The sequence below is a fragment of the Buteo buteo genome, chromosome 24 (genome assembly GCF_964188355.1).
Source record: "Buteo buteo chromosome 24, bButBut1.hap1.1, whole genome shotgun sequence".
In the NCBI taxonomy this organism is placed as follows: Eukaryota; Metazoa; Chordata; class Aves; order Accipitriformes; family Accipitridae; genus Buteo; species Buteo buteo.
Genome location: NC_134194.1, coordinates 16,929,368 through 16,947,557, shown reverse-complemented (window position 1 = coordinate 16,947,557; position 18,190 = coordinate 16,929,368). Strand labels below are relative to the sequence as shown.

At 36.4% G+C, this 18,190-nt stretch overlaps 1 protein-coding gene across 3 annotated transcripts in view; it reads right to left on the bottom strand.

The window, feature by feature from the left end:
- Positions 1 to 18,190, bottom strand: part of TENM2 (teneurin transmembrane protein 2) — a 545,903-nt gene that overhangs the window by 112,585 nt on the left and 415,128 nt on the right. For all 3 annotated transcript variants that reach the window (XM_075056250.1, XM_075056251.1, XM_075056252.1), the window contains 2 exons: positions 8,484 to 8,689; positions 339 to 534 (listed from right to left, as the gene is read on the bottom strand). In XM_075056250.1, the coding sequence (XP_074912351.1) occupies positions 339 to 534; positions 8,484 to 8,689 (402 nt within the window). The remainder of the gene's footprint in view (positions 1 to 338; positions 535 to 8,483; positions 8,690 to 18,190) is intronic.

The following is an 18,190-nucleotide window of genomic DNA, read 5'->3' as shown; positions in this document are numbered from 1 at the left end:
GCTTCTCCAGAGAAGCAAATAAGAAGTATAAAAATGATGGAGATAAGGGAGAGGAATATTAACTGGGGAATGCTTCAACCCAGACTGAACTTACGTAAGTCTTGTTTTCCAGAACTAAACTCAAGATCTATGGGAATGCTAAAATCTTAAAAGAGAAATCAGCAAATTAAAATCAGCACCCCATTATGCACTTTTTGACATAGTGTTGGAGAAAAAAAATGCACAACTTAACATAAGGATAAACAGGCCAAATACTGAAGGCTGCAAAAGTATTATGACTTTAATTAAGCAAAGGTGTAAACAGAGAGGAATAATGCTCGGCTTGTGGAGATACCTACCCAAAATAACTGTACTGAAAGAGACCACTTCTTTGTCCTTCCCATCATTGTAAAATGCCAGGTGCCACAAACCCACATCCAAGTATTGAACAAACACAGCCTCATTCTGAACAAGGGTCTGAATACTTCGACGTTCCCGTGGGGACTCCACCACACTCCATTTCTCTTTGCCATCCAAGCGTTCCATGAAATCATACTGCAGGGTAAAAAAACAGGGAAAAAAAAGGAAAAAAAAAAAAGGAAAAAAAAAAAAAAAGAACACAAACAAACAAAACCCCAAACAGACAGACCTGAATACAGAATGGTATTTCAGCTCAAAATCTGACACCACGTTTTCTATTCTACCTTGTCATAAAATGGTATTTTTATAAGATATGTCAATGTGAAACCAATATTTACTAGTCGACCATGGAACACGCAGAGATTTTGTGACTTATCCTTTCTTAAACAGTGACATAGAATTATGCATCTTTGCTCTGCATAGGTGATCAAAAAATGTACAAATGGTATTTCTTGACAGGCTGAGTTTTGAGAAAGAAGTTGAAATCAATGATTTGACCCATCAAATTTAAGGTTCCTACACAGCTTTCAAAGCCGGAAACCTTCAACCTATGAGACACACCCTTTTCTAAGCAATTGCCTACAATAAATTCTTGCTGCAAGAGGAACAGAAGTCTCAGATGTAGATCCAGACATATAATTGAATGGAAGCCTCCAGAATGTGAAAACAAACAGGAACAGCACAAAGAGGAAATGCGTTTGTCTAACGTTAGGTAACTCAGCACCCGATAAAAATACACTGTACAATTTTTACATCACAGAGTAAGAGTTGCTTACCTGAGTTTGTATGTGGAACAATTAGGGGCAAGTAGCATACAAAAACAAGAGGGAGCATGGAAAGGAATAACACAAATCAAGTGGCTGAAGGAATTGAACTTATATTAAGGAAAACTGAGAATTTCTGGTTGGATGGTTTCCAGTAAGGTAGAACATTACATTAATCTTTGGAAAAGGGATCAAACAGAGCAAGTGATTATTTAGAGTATAAGAGGGATGGCACCATTAATGGCATGAAACTAAAAAAAGAAAGAAAGAAATTTAAGATGAATGTCAGATAAGCTTCCCATCTATTAAGCTCAGTAATAGCCTCCCAATGGAGATGCCACTGCATCACACAATTAAACAGGACTGGAAGAAATATTGGTTAATCTACAACAGTGAATAACTCTGCATAACAAAGCAGCTGGACTAGCTGTCCTAATAGGCTTTTTTTCTGTCTTCAGTGTCTGTGATTCTGGAGCTCTCAAGCTGATGCTATGCTCAGCTTACTAGCTCTCATAGTCCCTATCTAAGGGAAGCCCTTAAGAAACAACAAAAACAATATATCCAATCTTTTGATAGTTGTATAACAAGTCTCCTATGAAAACACATCTTGTTTTAGACACATTTATCTATGTAGGAGTAGATAGAGATAGATAGACATGTCTAAAGAAAGATGTATGTGTTCAATAAAATACAGTAATAGTATGTGCTTGCTTGCCAGTAGTTTCATTGCATTTCCCCTGTTATCTCCAGCACATATAGTCTGCACTTGCGACAGCTATGAGAAGACATACACCTTCACTTGCTTTCAGTTTAAATAGCAAACTGTAATCTTGCATCCTAAACAGACTAAACATCCACAGAGGGCTGTCTTGTACACTGTATTCCACTCATTAACAGTGAGTTCTAGCAAATAATACACAATACACAATAAAATAATGAAGATTCTCACTTCTAGTAGAAGAGACAGACCTTTTTAACACTTTAGTGCCATGCTACACATCTATCTAAAACTGAGGTATAAAAGCTGACCTTTCTATTTGAAATTTTTAAAGTTACATATGAGCAATATAGAGTCCTTGATACACTTAACCTTACAACAAAGGGGAAAGTATGGAATTACTATTACCTGCCTGTTAAACATGTGGAACTGACATCAATATGCAGCCACAAAGGAAATCCACGGCAGGGTAGGAATTTGAGCCCAGGTCTACTAATGTTGAAAGCTATTGTCACAGTAAGTGCATTATCCACTCTTTCCTATGCTTTTAATTGTGGGAAAGAGTAGAAGAAGTGGAATAAAAAGTTTCACTGAACTGTTAATATCAGAAAGCCATCCACTTGAGTCTTTTTTCACACAGGATTTTTGCAGGAGAAGGTAAATCAGGTAAATTAGTACATTTAAGCCAATGCATGCCAGAGATTTAGAGATTCTGGCATGTCAGTAACTTTCAGAGTATCAGAGGTGCCAAACACATATATCTATCTTTTAAATCAATGACATTTGGAAACATTGCTAAAACCTATTGTCTAACAGTCAGAGGTTAAGGACAAACTCATCACCTCCTTGGGAAATGTTATTACTTGGGCAACATCTTGGGAAAAAGAAATCTTGCTCTTCGGAACAATTGTTCACAAAGGGTCAACTAAGGAAGTAGCAATAAAAGCTGACATTTCTCACTGGCAACATGCTGTTCATCTCTGCTTGTGCTGGCAGGTTCCTCTGCCTCCCCTCTGTTTGATGCTGATTCTACCTCATATAGTAGAGAAGGCTCAGCAGTTGGCAAGATCGAAGGGGAAGAGTATTCAGGCTGAAACTGCTTTAAGTAGTTTTACCTGCAGAATATCTTTTCACAATGATGGGGTGTGACCTAGTGAGAGCAGGTCCCTTGACATGACTCCCCATATGGCTATAATTTTAACTTTGGTAAAGTTAAGACTGGTATTGCCCCTCTTTAATCAAACTACGAAGAAATATTCCATGCTTAGGCAAAAGCAAAATGACTAAATAATGACTGAATAACTTTATGAATGGTGAAGTACCAGTGCAGACTGATACAGAATATATATATTTTTATTCCCCTCTGGATTCCTCAGGACTGAGGAAAAAAGAAGGAGGATAATGTATCTGCTGGCGGTTCCCTGGGTATACAAGTCTTAACGTGTCAGCAAGTACTATGTATATGTACCTCAAAAAATCTAAAATCCCTGACTGAAGGGTCACTGAGATGGTATTGTGAATTCATAATCGGATAAGATTTCTTCACATGGTTGGCTGAATCATCATATTGCTTCTTGTGGCCCTGTTGATTTTCTGATTTACCACACTTGCATGATTAATTACTTTTATATAATATTGTGCTGAAGATATCACTCTTGCTTTAAAGCTACTTATTGACAAATATGCACGGATTGGAAGACCCATCTAGGAAAAGAATGAAAGTACTTTCATGATCATTAAGAAGCAACTGTGGAATTTTTAATCTGACACACACAACTGCTAAGGAAGAGAAAACTGAATCACATGAATTAGGGGATGGATTTGTCAAACCAAACTAAATCTCTGAAGTAATTTGGAGGTTTCACTGAATTTATTTTTTTTTTAAAATGATCCTTTATATTTCATGGCTTCATACCAAAAGTCACACAAAAATGGCAAAAACTGCTCAGAAACAAAATGCACCAGAAATCCCAAATGACTACATCTTCAGAGTTCAATTTTGCAGGGGTAGTACTTACTATGATTAAAGCTCCATATAAGCAAGTGACTTGCCAGCCTACTCTAAACAAATTCCAAATTCACATTCTCAGTGAGTTTGTTTATTTTTACTACACAGCATACCAAAACCCTACTGCATACTTTTATTTACAAACCTAAATCTCATACTAAGTTCTTTCTGGGCAATTTGTTTTTACAATTTCTCCATTTAGTGCTTTCTACCCCCCAAAGCATTTTATTCATAGGCTAATAAGGCCTTTCTTTTTCCAGTAACCATGGGGAGTCAGCAAAGCAGTTTTGGAACTTTACATATAAGGTAGTGACTACACTGCACAATGCCATCTATATAGTACAGATTGACTGAGTCCAGCTGCATACAGGAAGTGAACTAGCTGTGAAAGCACGGCAAAGCAAAGAGAGCTTGCAGGGGTCAAGACTGAAAACGCAGAAAGACTGCAAAATCTTTGTTTTTTTCTTAGATTTGAAACTATTTGCATGCCTCCACAAAATCTCTAACAGTGTTTGAAATTAGGAATTGAAAAGAAAGATTTGTTAGAGCTCCTGTCTTAAAAATGGATGCACATTCAAATGGCAGGGGCGGGGGGAGGAAGGAAAAAACATGTTTGGCGTTGTGGCTAGCATTCGTCTTTATGCCAAAGCCCTGTAAGACCTAAGCAGCCAAGAAAACATATGTCAGGAAAACTTGCTTGCAAAGTGCTTTAAAATTAGTTCTTCATAAAATCCAGTTGGTAATTATTCATTAAAATACACCCATGAAACATCTGATACCCACAGTGACAGCCAACCGATTTGTTTCAACATTTGAATGTGACACAACACAACCAGTACAATGCAGCACAGCATTCAGTAATAACAGCACCGTTGCCATCAGATAACTTTAAGGTGGTCAGAGCACCTAAACGCGTTTTAGCACTGGCTAAAAATCAAGGTAATGCTGAAGTTCCCCAGCTATTCAAGTTGTTTCAAATAAAGCCATTTCCTGTTCTAAATGAGAACAGTTTTCATTTTGACATGAAAAATTTGTAAGTATAAAACACTCTGCTGGAAATGAAAACAATACAAGTCTATGCACTGCCTTCTCTAGGCATTACAGCGATGTTTCTGTAAGGTTACCTTATTTCATGCGTCATTTGGAATGTTCTACCAATGTGTAGTAACATCATAATTGCTGTAATCTCTGTAGAGTCACTTCATGCATTATTTGACATTTACAGTTAATTTTCTATACATTATCAATTTTATTAATATGACTATCTTCTACTAATTTCCTACTGATCATTCAAGCCCGCAATGTGCCTTTTGTTATTTCTATGTAGTACTACACAGGTTGGAATAATTTTGCTTGAAAGCAATGCATTCCAGTTTGTAGTCTGCTTGCCACTCAAAACTGCATTTTTACATCTCCTGCAAAGCTCCACTCCCTATGCACATGGCACACAAGGCTGCTTCTGGACAAGTCTACAGCTACATCAGTTTGACTGACTAAACCAGGCATTTGGAATATTTGCTAAACAGTAATACTGAGAAGGTTAAATCTCAGCAGGGCTCTCAGACAGGAACTGCATCTTGTCTCAGGTTAATCATGTACCTAATTTGCTGATTATCGACTTGCTCCCACAAAGGATTTTACTTGGCTTGACATACCAGCACTGATCAGTGATGAACTGTCAAGTGTAGTTGTTCACTGCTTTACAGCTCATGTCCCTAACCTGCAAAAACAAGGATTTTAAATTTCAATTTTAAAATATTGTCTGGTGTCAACTTCAGACTCTTTTGGTTAATACAAAGCCATTCTGCTCCTTTCTGTCTGAACAAGGCTTCTTTTCACTAACTCAGGTCTGTAACAGCTTGCCTTTCTTTTTCCAAAATTATTTCTCTTGGTAGCAGCTTGGCTGATTTTTGATTGCTGGGCAAAAATGCCAAGCAATCTTTTGCTGTTGACAAGCACCAGGACCCTGCATGAATATGGGAAAGTAATTCTGCAGATTATACTGGTGGATTTCATTAACCCCAGTTATGAAAGAGGGTTTGAATTGCTTCCTCAAGACTGGAAAACAGGTTCTCTGAGGAGGAATCCGGCTCAGTAGGAAACACAGTTGATATTTCTCATTATTTAATTTAACAGAAAGGTCACACAATTTATATCCTCTCCACATAATGTGGAGAGAAAGGAGAGAAACTTTGCCTGATCATAGATGAGATGTAGATGAGATCTCTCAGATGAGAACATCATAATGAAACCTAGAACAAATACATTTGATCGCAGTGCAATAGAAATTAAAGTTCAGCTTGAATTAAAAAAAATATTTTGTACTGCCAGTTACATCCAACTGGATTTCTTGTAAAAGATACAGGCATACCTCCATCAGGTCTTAGTCAGAAAATTATAATTAACTTGTATTTATAGCTAACCTTGATGATTGCTTAGGAGCTTTCGTTGCCCTAAGTCATTTTCATGTCATGATTTATACTTTTGTTTGTTTTCCTCAACTAAATTGCTGGTTTTTTCATAGTGGAATGATAGAAGTGAGTGCCAAAATTCTGAACTAAATGAGACATACTCAATGAATTATGCCATTACCTCATTGCAACATTTAAAGATCCATAGACAAAATTTCACCCTCAAGACAACATCAAAACATTCTTAAGAAGGGCTCCCACCCTGGAACATATTCTCTGTGCATATCTTCTGTGTTGCATGGATGTCTGGAAATAGCTGAAAATTAGTCAGTAGCCCTCTACAATTTCCCCAATTTATCTAGTCTGTATGGAACTTCATATGCTGTATGCTAACCTCTAGCTATATGTAACACTGACCACTTGCCCTCCCCTCCATGGGTTGTGGACTGCTGATCCCTATTTCTTACCAGTCAGATATATCCATTCAATAACTCACAGAACATTTTAAAACAGCACAGTACAGGAAGCTGATGGAGTTCGGATAGTCAGTTCTTAGAAGTAGAGGTCATAAACCCATGTAAACCTTTTCTCTCCTCCCAACTCTATTTAAAATTTTTGGTTCTCAATTCAGACTGCAGGCAAGAATAAACACCAAGGAACAAGAGGCAGTGCAGAATAGTTCCATAAATTTGCCTCACACTGGGAAGCAGATCCAAAATTCAGTTAACATAGGTGTAGTTTTCTCCAGAAACTTAATTGGTTCACTGTTTATACCATGAGTTTGTGCATGCACATGGACACAGTTCACTTAGTATCAATATCTCCTTGCAGGCAATATGAACATACCTTCCCGGCAATATGAACATACCTTCCCTATATGGCAATATGTAGCAATGCAATTATGTTAAAGCCTCTGGGCTTTTAGCTTAGATCATGCATTTTAACCATTTATGTAATTGCAGTTTGCTTTGCCAAATGAAAAAAAAAAAAAAAAAGCAGTAGTATTTTTTTTTTAAATCGGGGCAAGGCATGTAGAAATATGAAATGAGGCTTTCCCAAAAGGGATCATGGAGTTCTACATTTGATTTTTGAAATCATATACTAAATAAAGCATTTTAAGTTTAAGTGGTAATTTCTGAATGAAGAACCGATTATTAGCAGCAAGGAAGGGGTCCCTTCCAAAAGCTGGTTGCTATTTCTGCTTCTCTTGCACTCTAAAGAATGGAGGCTCTTTCCTTTTAGTATGTGTAATGGCGAATGTATTATTTCTCATTACAGTTCTAATCTAAGTAAATGGGAATCCTTCCATTCACATTAATGAGTTTTCAATATAATAAAAAAATTTATTTCTATAACAGAAAATATAGCTATATCTTCTCACAGCAAAGAAATTAAAACACCCACTGAACAATGTAGAAGAAAAATTTCGGTGTCACTAACTTTAAAACTATGTTCACCTACAGCCTTTAGCTCTGTACTACAGGGTCACTGTAAAAATGCGGTGTTACCGAGTTTGCATTTTTGAGGCTGTTTAGAAATCAAGAAGAATTAGGTTTCCCAGCTTCAAGACTTGCCCCATGTCTGAATCAGATATTATACCTAAATACTGTCCTTGAGAAAATAGTAGTAAAATTAAAGCTCTCAAACACATGGCCGCTGCATTATGTTCTCTAATATGGCTGAGTAGCAGCAATGCCAAAGTCTGTTGCATACCACAGCAATGGCATTCCAACAGCCTGTGAAGATTAAAACTTCTATGAAGATAGAAAATTATACGTTAACACATCTAGCTGTGCATGCATTCCAAATGTATACAGTGCTTCGATACTGTGAGTTTGACCAACACCAGTCGTCATTTTTGACTGGTATATAACTGGATAGGTTTATCCCAATTGGTGCCAAGATTTTGTCAAAAGATTTAAAACCTTGAGTGCCAAACTGCAAGTTATCTTAAAAACCTGAATGGCAAGAACATCACTGATTCTTTCTTTTATCAATGTACTATTGCTGTATGTAATAACCTAGAAATCTTAGTATCAGGGTGTTCAGTCAAATATCACAAATTAAGTAATTCCCAGGAATCCCTAAACTTGAGCTCCATAAGCTCCAACATAAATCTAGCATAGATGCTCTAAACTTTTGCATTTTGACATTTAAAGCCAACAAATACATTGATAAAGTACCTGGGCATGTGATGGTGGGAGTCCTCTTCTTATATAAACACCAAAAAGAGCATCCTTCCCTAAGGATATGTTGAACTTCAGGAACTGTGGCTGGCTGATATGGATCTGAGACCGCCAAAAAACTCCAGGGGGTACTTCCTGGGTGACCCTGCGGCCAACTTCTGTTTCTCCGCTATCTATGCTGCTATTCCTAGTGACCCATGGTCCTATAAAATAAAAACAAATATAAATCAAATGAGATAACTGCTTTTAATACAGGTATTTTTATTCATTCAAGATGAACCTCTGTGGCAATGCCACCTTTTAAATCAAACTGTAACTTTCCTTTCTTATTCTGATGCAATGTGCCTGGTGTTTCAATCAGTATGTGAGAATTTGGCCCGTATATTTGAAGTACAAGGACTGTGAACCTTTTTCTGTGGAACATCTGCAATCTTCTAACCCCTCCAACCCTTTAAGTCTGTGATTGCTCTTTACTGATCAAATACAGTAGAGAGTCACTTAAGCACATCTCCCTGTGCTCTTTTCAGTTGCATCTTGGTTGTAACAAGGGTATAAAAAAATTATCAGAAAGGTGAACTGCAGAAGTAACTTCAGTCTAAATGAACTGACTGCAAATTTTTATTACCATAGTTTTATATAGTAAACTAGTCCAATAAACTCCAGGTCAGAGACAAGAGTGTTGACAGAAGAAATGACATGCACAGAAAAGGATTTAGAGGACAGTTTCTGTACCCTAACAAGCACCTTCTCCTTCCTGAAAGAAAGTTAGTACAACTCAATGTGCTGCTTTTTAAGTTCTCTCTGCCTGAAGTAGGGACTATCTACAAGTCTTTTTCCCTTGTGCTGTGGTTAGTTAAAATCCATCATTTGATGGTTCTTCAGCATGCATTATTGAAGACAAGATACAAGACCTTTCTGGCTGAGTGCACTGGCTTCCAGCCCATGAAATAGTCAACTTTTAAAACATGGTGGAAATCCTTTCTGTTCTCAGCTGAATGAGGCTACACATATTTTAAACACAGAGTGTCATATGTGAAGAGTTAGCAGTGCTTTCAAGCTACAGTATGTAGCAATGTTTGATTTTGTGTTCCATATTCCCAAACAACATGGTGAGAAATCCATTTTAAAATTATTATAACAGACACTATAAAGACCAGAAAACCACAGAAAATATCTGTTAACAATCACAGAAATGGAAAGGTATCATTAATATCACTATTAAATACACACTGTATGGCAGTGATACATCTGATACAACCTGGTGGTATTTGTTAAAAGCTCAATGTTTACTTCATGTTTTTTTCATGGCGTGATGCTATTTTCAATAAATGGCAAGTTACTTTTGAAATATATTCCAGCACTGTATGAATGTAACAGGGTGGCACAGAATGACATATAATTCCAGCAGGTAAGTACATAACAGCTTTTCTGTCTTGACTATCTTTAATTGAGAGAGCTGCAATAGCATGGTTTCAATTATAGATTCCAAATTATCTATGTTAGCAGCACTTACACTTGTACATAATGAAACAGATATTATGTTGGCAGTGTTTTGAAATGGTAAAAGAATGCTCTGAATACCAACTGCTATACAGTTTTTGGCAATTTGTTTGTTTTTTTCATTTTATATGCTAATGGGTCTACAATAATATCACAGCACTAAGAAAAAAAAAGCAGAAGACACTGCAAAGAAAGGAAAAATGGCTGAGAAGGTCAAGCAATGTGCCTTCAGAGCCACATAAGAACACAGGTATCAACCAGATTCAAACATGTCATGTTTTGTAAAACCTATATTATTTCATTTCTAATGGATTACTGCAACAGAGGATGTCTCCAAGTTCCTACCTCAATGAAGTCAGGCACCATTTCACTAGATTTTAAATTCGTCCTTACCCACAGGGATAGGAAAACCAGGTACAGAGCACATAAAATCACCTGTTGAATGCTATACTGGAATCACTGGCAGAGCTAGGAAGTCAGTGTAAGGCTGAGGGCTCCTTCATCTCCTTTGAGTACAACATTACGCTTACTTCACTTCACAATTCCAAGTTATGGTAATAAATGGTGATTTTTTTTTCCCAACTTTCTTAAAAATTGTGCTGTAAATTATTTCTTTGGAAGCAGACTGTGCATACTTAAATGATCAACTGCACCTAACCTGAGAACAGACTCCCTGACACACTCTAAAGAACCTTATTCTTCAGGATCAGTATATCCAGAGTCAAAGTGAAACAGTCAAAGAAAAAGCTATTTCCAGGCATTATTATTATGATAGAAGCTGTGTAAGTAATAAAGGTGCAAAGATTAATAGACCAGTGCCTCTTCCAGTATTCTCTGTCCACAGACTCCTTATACTCAATAAATTATCTGAATTACGTATTTTTTCAATTTGGTTAATTTCATGTCTACAACAAAGCTGCTCCAGTCCATGGAAGCTAGTGCAAACCTTTGACATACAGAATACGAAAGTCAGCAAGTGTAATCTATTTCTGAAATCCACAAGTGAAATGGGTGGGAATCTGGAGCTTAGATCTGTTTGAAATCATTAGCCTTCAACTATGTTGGAATCTGCTTCTCACTTAGTTCCTTTTTAAGCAAAACTTTATCTTTATACCTTTTAATACAGTATATATATAATACTTTATACTTTTTAATACAGTTCTAGAATTCAGTGGAGCAACGGTCATGTATATTCAGAGATATGGCTTGTATTAGCAGCACAAATCTAATATTCCAATAGTTAAAAAATAAGCAGTTTATAGTCACTTACCTCATGTCATAAACATATATATAAAAACATACATATATATATCTCAGGGTTATTAAGTACTGAAACAGCTACTAACACACATAAATAGCCTATGCCACAGAATAAATTTTAGAAAAACGAATCCTTGTCAGAGCACTTTAAGAAGTGATGTGGTGTTAGAATGCCCGCATGCATACATCTGCTTTACAAATTACTGAGTCATGTGTTTTTCATCTACATCAAACAGAGATTATATTGAATATTGCATCAGCCATTGTACCTCACTTTTAACCAGTGCAGCAAGCTTACTGAGCATGCAAATGGTAAGACCACCATAGTCTCTGTTGGAGATTATGGTTTCATTGATTATTAAAGCAGCTCCAAACCACCACCATCAATGACTTTTGCTAATTACGTTGCTTCCAAGTCTGCTGAGTATATATTCCCTAGAATTATAATTTTGCAAATAAATTTAATTCTTATGGAGGCTCAAGTTTTAGTATTTCTTGTTGAATTTATCCTTAGCCTCCTTTGGTTTTCCAAAATTCTCTTTTGTATTTCTATCTGGGAAAGGGCATCTTTCAGGAGTCAAGAATCCTCAAATACATCAATAAAGCTAAAAAGAGAATATTCCAGTCATCAGGACAACCAGAGTTACATTCACACTACTTCAGCATGCACCTCACAAGTAAACAAATATATTGGATGCCACACTTTCCCAACAAAAAGTTATTAGAAAAAGACAATTCCTTTATATTTCTCATGAAAATTCTGAAGTTGTTAGCTTAAAAATTGGTGACAACTGCAGGTAGAACAACCGAATTTTTAATTCTCAATCAGCCTAGAGACATGATTCAGGTTCCCAATACTGAAATGATTCAGTTCAGTTTGGCATTATCTTTGGAAACATCTCTCCATCGGTGCCCTTTTTTTTGCTCTACAACATGAATGACCTGGTTTCTAGTTGTCCAAACCACTCCTTCTGGAACATTTCAGTGTCTCAGGAAAATCTACCCAGGAGGAGAACTGTGACAGCTGTAGGGGTTTGACACAGTAGAGGATTTTAAGAGCAGGTTAGATGAGCAACTATCACAAGTGATCAAGATATACTTAACCTACAACAAAGAACAGATGGATGACCCCTTATTTTCAAGTCTGTATTTTTGTAGTGTGGCATGCCTCTGCTTTATATCCAGCCTGTGCCATGTCTGTGAGAAACAGCTGCTGCCTCACTTCTGGCATGCTGAAAGGGATCCTTATTTTTGCTTTTAAGAACTTAATACATGACATCCTGTTTTTATGTCTCTACATTACAATGCTGAAATAACACAATTTTTAGAGATGACTGAAGTTGTACTAAAATATAAGTTTTATATTTGCAAGTTTAACTAACAATTTATAAAGTTTTAAGTCCAGCAAGCTACCAGATCTCTAAAGATTATGCATTATTGAATCATACTCTTATAAATTCCTGCTGAGTTACTCTTGCTGGTAGGAGACACAAAACTAGCGAGAGCATCTTGGTTCTACTCCTTGCTTTGACACAGCCAGTGCACCTGAGTTGGTCATGATCTTGATGTTCTCAGATGACTACTTGTAACACAGAAATATTAACAATGACCTCTTAAAAATTCTTACCTTGAAGATGAGTAATGCAGAGCAGTCACATAAAAATACTACAGGACGTGTCTCAACATTGGCCTCTTCATGTTCCTTCCTCCCCAAGTTAGAAATACAGAAGTGAAACACAAAGTAGATATGACCACTGAACCTCTTTTCTTAGTTAACAGGCTTAAGTTTATTTTTTTAAACCTGAAAGGAGAACATCATCTTGGCTTTATATTTGCAATGCCTTTTTCTGCACTAACAGCTTCACTTATAAATTCTGTCTCTAGAGACTCTTAAAGTAAGCTTTTTTTTACAGCTCACTTCAGTCTTCATCTCCTAATGTAGAGAATGTACCTTGCCACCTGACTCACTCCCCTCCAGCTATTTTTAGAAGCTTTTCCATTTTGATGGACCACTGCAGATCACATTGAAAGAACATCAACTGTCTTTAAGTGAACTTACAGATGTGACAAAGTGACAAATCTGGGAAGAAAGACTAACCCAAACAACTCATGCTATTGTGAACAAATAAATCCCAACATCATTATCTCTGCTGTTGGTGACTGTTTTAGAGTTTCATCTGTTTATCTCATAACACCATGGATACTTGGTTTTTTTTCCTGTGATTTCCTCTATAAACATCTACAAAAGAGAGTTTTAAAAGCGTACTTCTTCATCTTACCCAGGGGAGCCATTTCAATCACTCAGTCAAACATATATTTATCAACTAAATAACACTTATTCATTTAAACTGCTGTGTTATTTACCCAGTTGAATTACTATTTTGGCATATACATTTGAAAAGACTGTTTTAGCACTCAAGTATATTTGCCTTTGAAGCTATCAAACAGGCAATACATGACAACAGCAATGTAAACTCCCCCTGCTAACTTGTCAGCAGGCCTCATCTTTGAGCTGGAGGTTGGTTTCAAGGTGGCAGCTGATAGGACATGCCCAGTCAGCCTTTAATTTAACTGATGGCAAGCAGTGTCAGCTCTGGAGGCAGATCTGTATCTACACTGAAACCAGATATACTTCAGTATTTATTATGGGCTCCTCTCCCATACTGTAGTTAAAATTAAAAAATAAAAATGAAATCTGGCGACCAGCAGTGTCACGCTACAGACATCACATTTAAATAGCAATTAACTCCAGAGCTTTGACTGCGTGCCTTTATAACAGTGATGACTGTAAATTGCGTCTTGATAACACTCTTGAAAAAAAACCTAGCAGAATAACCATTCCAATGGATCCATAATGAACTACCAAGATAATTTGAAAAATTTCAAATCAAATACAAGGAATAAATATCACCAATGTTGGTTCAAGAGAATTCTCTTTCCTGTACCTCTTCTCTTCCTGTACCTCTGCATTTCTTACAAATCACTGCTGCAGACGTAGCTTTCCTTATCATTTTATCTAACTTACTTTTCTGTTGTTGTTTGTTATATAGTTAGGGATTTTCACAGATGACTCAGAATTCCAGAGAAATTCATGGTACAGCTGTATAAAGGAAACTATTCAATATAAAAATACACTCCACTGACTTTTTGCCAAAAAAAGAATACATGGGAATTACTATGTTTTTCAATGATAGCTTCATTTTTTCCTTAGGTAACACTGCTACTTCCATGACCAGACATTTCTTATTGTTTCAGAAAGGCAAACAAAAAAAGTAGAAAATGTCTTTTTTATACAAATTTCTTCAGTGGAAAAATCAGTGCTATGCACTATTACCACACTGATCGCTTCCTGCATGAACTTAGGCTTCAAAATATCTCCTACTAATACCTAAGTGCCCTAGGACCCAAGTGAAAACAAGATTCTTTTTAAAATGTGTACAATAGATTGACTGCGGATGCAAAACAAATTCCCACAGCTACAATAAAGTAAAAAGCCAGGAAATGAGAGTTTGTCTGGAGAAGCTGCTATGACACATCTTGAACTTCAGTTGTGCTGAAGATGCTGAGGTACTAATGAGGTCTATTTTGTAAAGTGAGGAGGAAAGAAGCTTCTGAATTTATATGAGCTTTCAGGAGTCCGCTAAAACAGCTTCTGAAACAAAATCAAAATCTCAGATTTTCTGGTCAGTATCCCATACTTCTGATGTGGTGAAAGGAAAGAAATTCCGCAAAGAGAGGATCTTCTTAAGACCACTGCTCTGGCTAAGCTGAAGTCAAACAATCTGACCCTACAGGTGGAATTAAGAAACATGCCTTAATACCCTGATACACCTAAAAATTTAGGCACACCTTCACATTCATGTGGGCATGGCTTCACAAGATTCATTGTTTTCAGACTCAAAAGCAAATTATAACTGAAATAAAAGTAAGATCTGTTAGTTCACTGTATTTCACAAAGAACAAATATATACTAGCATGAATTTCTACATCAACATAACAATAATCTCTGATGGTATATAATACACTTCATCACCTAACTTTAAAAACAGCAACTCGTAATATCACCATCAACACAATCATGAAAATAAATTTCCTCTCCTGATCTGTTGAACTTAGGCAAATGTTTTGCTTTTGCTAAAACAGCCCTAGAGCCTGGTATATTGTCAGAAGACCACATCTGCAAGCCTTCATAGCGTCCATATTAATACTTCTGCTTGCTAACATGTTAATTAAGAACTACATTACACTAGCCACGTAACTACTTAATAAGATTAATCCACCTGGAAAATGATGGCATGTCTTGATTAAATTGAATGAGGGTAACAGAAGTGACATTTAAAATAAATTGATTATTCTTACATTTTGATCATCTGTTTCAAAGCATCTGAAAGGAAATAGTAGAAACCAAAAGATTCATGTTGTTTACATTGTTAATGAGGTACGAGTTTTTAATCTTTTTACCTTTTGCAACATGACAAAGAGTTCCCTCCAGTTGTTCCTGGGTCCTTATACTGTCTGATGAGTAGGATTAGGTTTCAGCAGAAACACAGTTGGGGGTAGTACCAGTGTCTCAGACGGTCAAGTCAGGGCCTATTCTATTCGCATCTGAATCCCAGCTCATCAATATGCAAGGGTGGCAAATCTTCCCATTTAATAATTTTGTTACTCCTTTAACCTTGCCTGTCTGCTGCATTGCTAATAAAATATCTTAACTATCAGAAAATAATAATTTCTGTGTGCAAACCAAAATGTGTCTTGAAGCTGCAGCATCTGGCAGAGGTCTCAACATCATTTGGAGAGAGCTGAAGACAACCTATACAGCTTCACAAAGAGTGCTGAGTTTATCTTTCCATATCTATTCAGGGCAATTTTCTGCTAGATTAGTAGAAATCTGTTTTTCCCCTTCTCTCATCTCAAGCAAGTAAGATGGTGTCAAATTTAACAGCAAATTTAACTTCATTTCATTATTGCCATTATATTTACAATGCTGAATTTGATAACTGGAAACAAGCTGATTTTGATAACTGGAAACAAGTATTTTTCATGACACTTCAATACTTTACCATTTAATTAACTGTAATTGTCTTTTTGAAATCCACACGCTGTGGTAGACCTAGTGAAATATCTCATGAACTGAGCATGAACCTGAATCCAGCTGGTTGGTCCAAGGAGATGCAAACTCTGGATTACGTGAGTATCAGAACACAAATTCAAATCTAACTTTTCCAGTTAGTCAATGTATGGTACCTGAAGTGATCTTTCAGGTCCACAATCCTTGCCCATAATTATCTTTGGTGTCTTTTAAAATGTGGGTTTCTAGGATCAGAGACCACAATCTCTTCCTGTGTTTCTCAGCTTTATAGAATCTTTAGCAAATAATCAAGATAAAAAATACTAAGTCAATTTTGAATTAGTAGAAAATCTGCTAAATTTGTAAACACACCAAAGACAATATGTCATAAACAAAAAACTCTACACAATAGCATCCTTTACTTGGATTTGCAGCTGGAGTTAGTTTGGATATTTCCACATAAATGATAGTTTATTTTCAGTGTCCTCTGAAATGATTAAAGTTGACTTTTATAGTATGTTCTGTCAATTAGAAAGGAAACAGCACATAGATAATCACAGATTTTATGGAAATGTGTGCCTAGCCTACTACATAATTTTAAATGTAGAATATCTTTTTGGCATAGATTAACAGAATCCAGGCACAAAAAATCCCATAAGGTCATCTAATTCACTTCTTTGTGAAGAAGCAATTATTCCCAAACATGCTTGTTTTTTTTTTTTCTTTTTCCCCTAATTTAGATTTATTACACCAATATTCTAACATTATCCTTATGCAACTGTAACAGACAAATGGGTTTCACTCTCAGAAAGTTTTTTTTACTGTCATTACTACCTACCTCATGCCTGTAGCAATTCCATGGCAGTGCCAACTTTTTGGTTTTTATGTACTATGAAGGGATACTACCTTATCATTTGTATTAAGAAAGGAATTTTTCTTTACTTTTGTCTCATACTCTAAACCCCTAGTTCAGCACAACTTCCAGAGCCTAAAGGCAACCCCAAAAAGCTATCTTGTGCTTTGTTTACAGTCAGAGCATGGTGGACTTCACTTGCAGTTTTACAGCAGCGCTGAGGATTTTTCTACCCATTGCACTTGCCTACTCTTTTCAGACATCCCCAGTATTAGTGAGATGTAGTGTGTAATTACAAAAAACCTGCAACTGTGTTATCTTAATAGTGAATTTTGTTTTCATTCAGATAGGAAAATGCAGTAATAAGGTAATTTACATCCCTCTTAAATTGCAGTTTTATTATTTCATACCAGAATTTAGTCTCTTAATAAGGAACAAGCAGATCAAATTGAAATATCTGGGTTTTTTTTTCCTTTCAAATTGCTCTACTTTAAAATGCCTTGCTTGCTGAGTAGGCACAGCTTGTGTTTAAGTGGCCGTTCTCAGTCTAGGGGTTAAAGGTTTCTTTGGGAGACCCATGTTTTGAAAAGAATGGCTTCATCCTGAGTTGTGTCAATTATAGAAAGGTCACTCTCCACAGCCAGAGCCCTGAGCCCTGAAATGGTTGTTGTGTTAAAAGCTGTCAGAAGCTTTCCTAAAAACTGCTGGGATAGCAATATTAACTTGGACATAATAAAAGGAAAGGTGAGGTAGAAAAACTTTTCACCCTTCCCTCTTATAAGAATTTGTCTTTCAGATAATCCTTGTGTTTACCCAAACCTGTCATTCATATTATTCCACTGTGGAAGATTACTTGCCTAAATATTGTTCTCCCCCCCTTTCCCCAGATTATCAACATTTCAGCAATCTTCTACAAAATGTCAGAAGAACAAGTAAACTTTTCCAACATGCTCTGAGGAAAGCTAACTGCAGCAATTTAAGACACAGCTAGCAGTTCCCTCTCCTTATCTCCTCTACAGG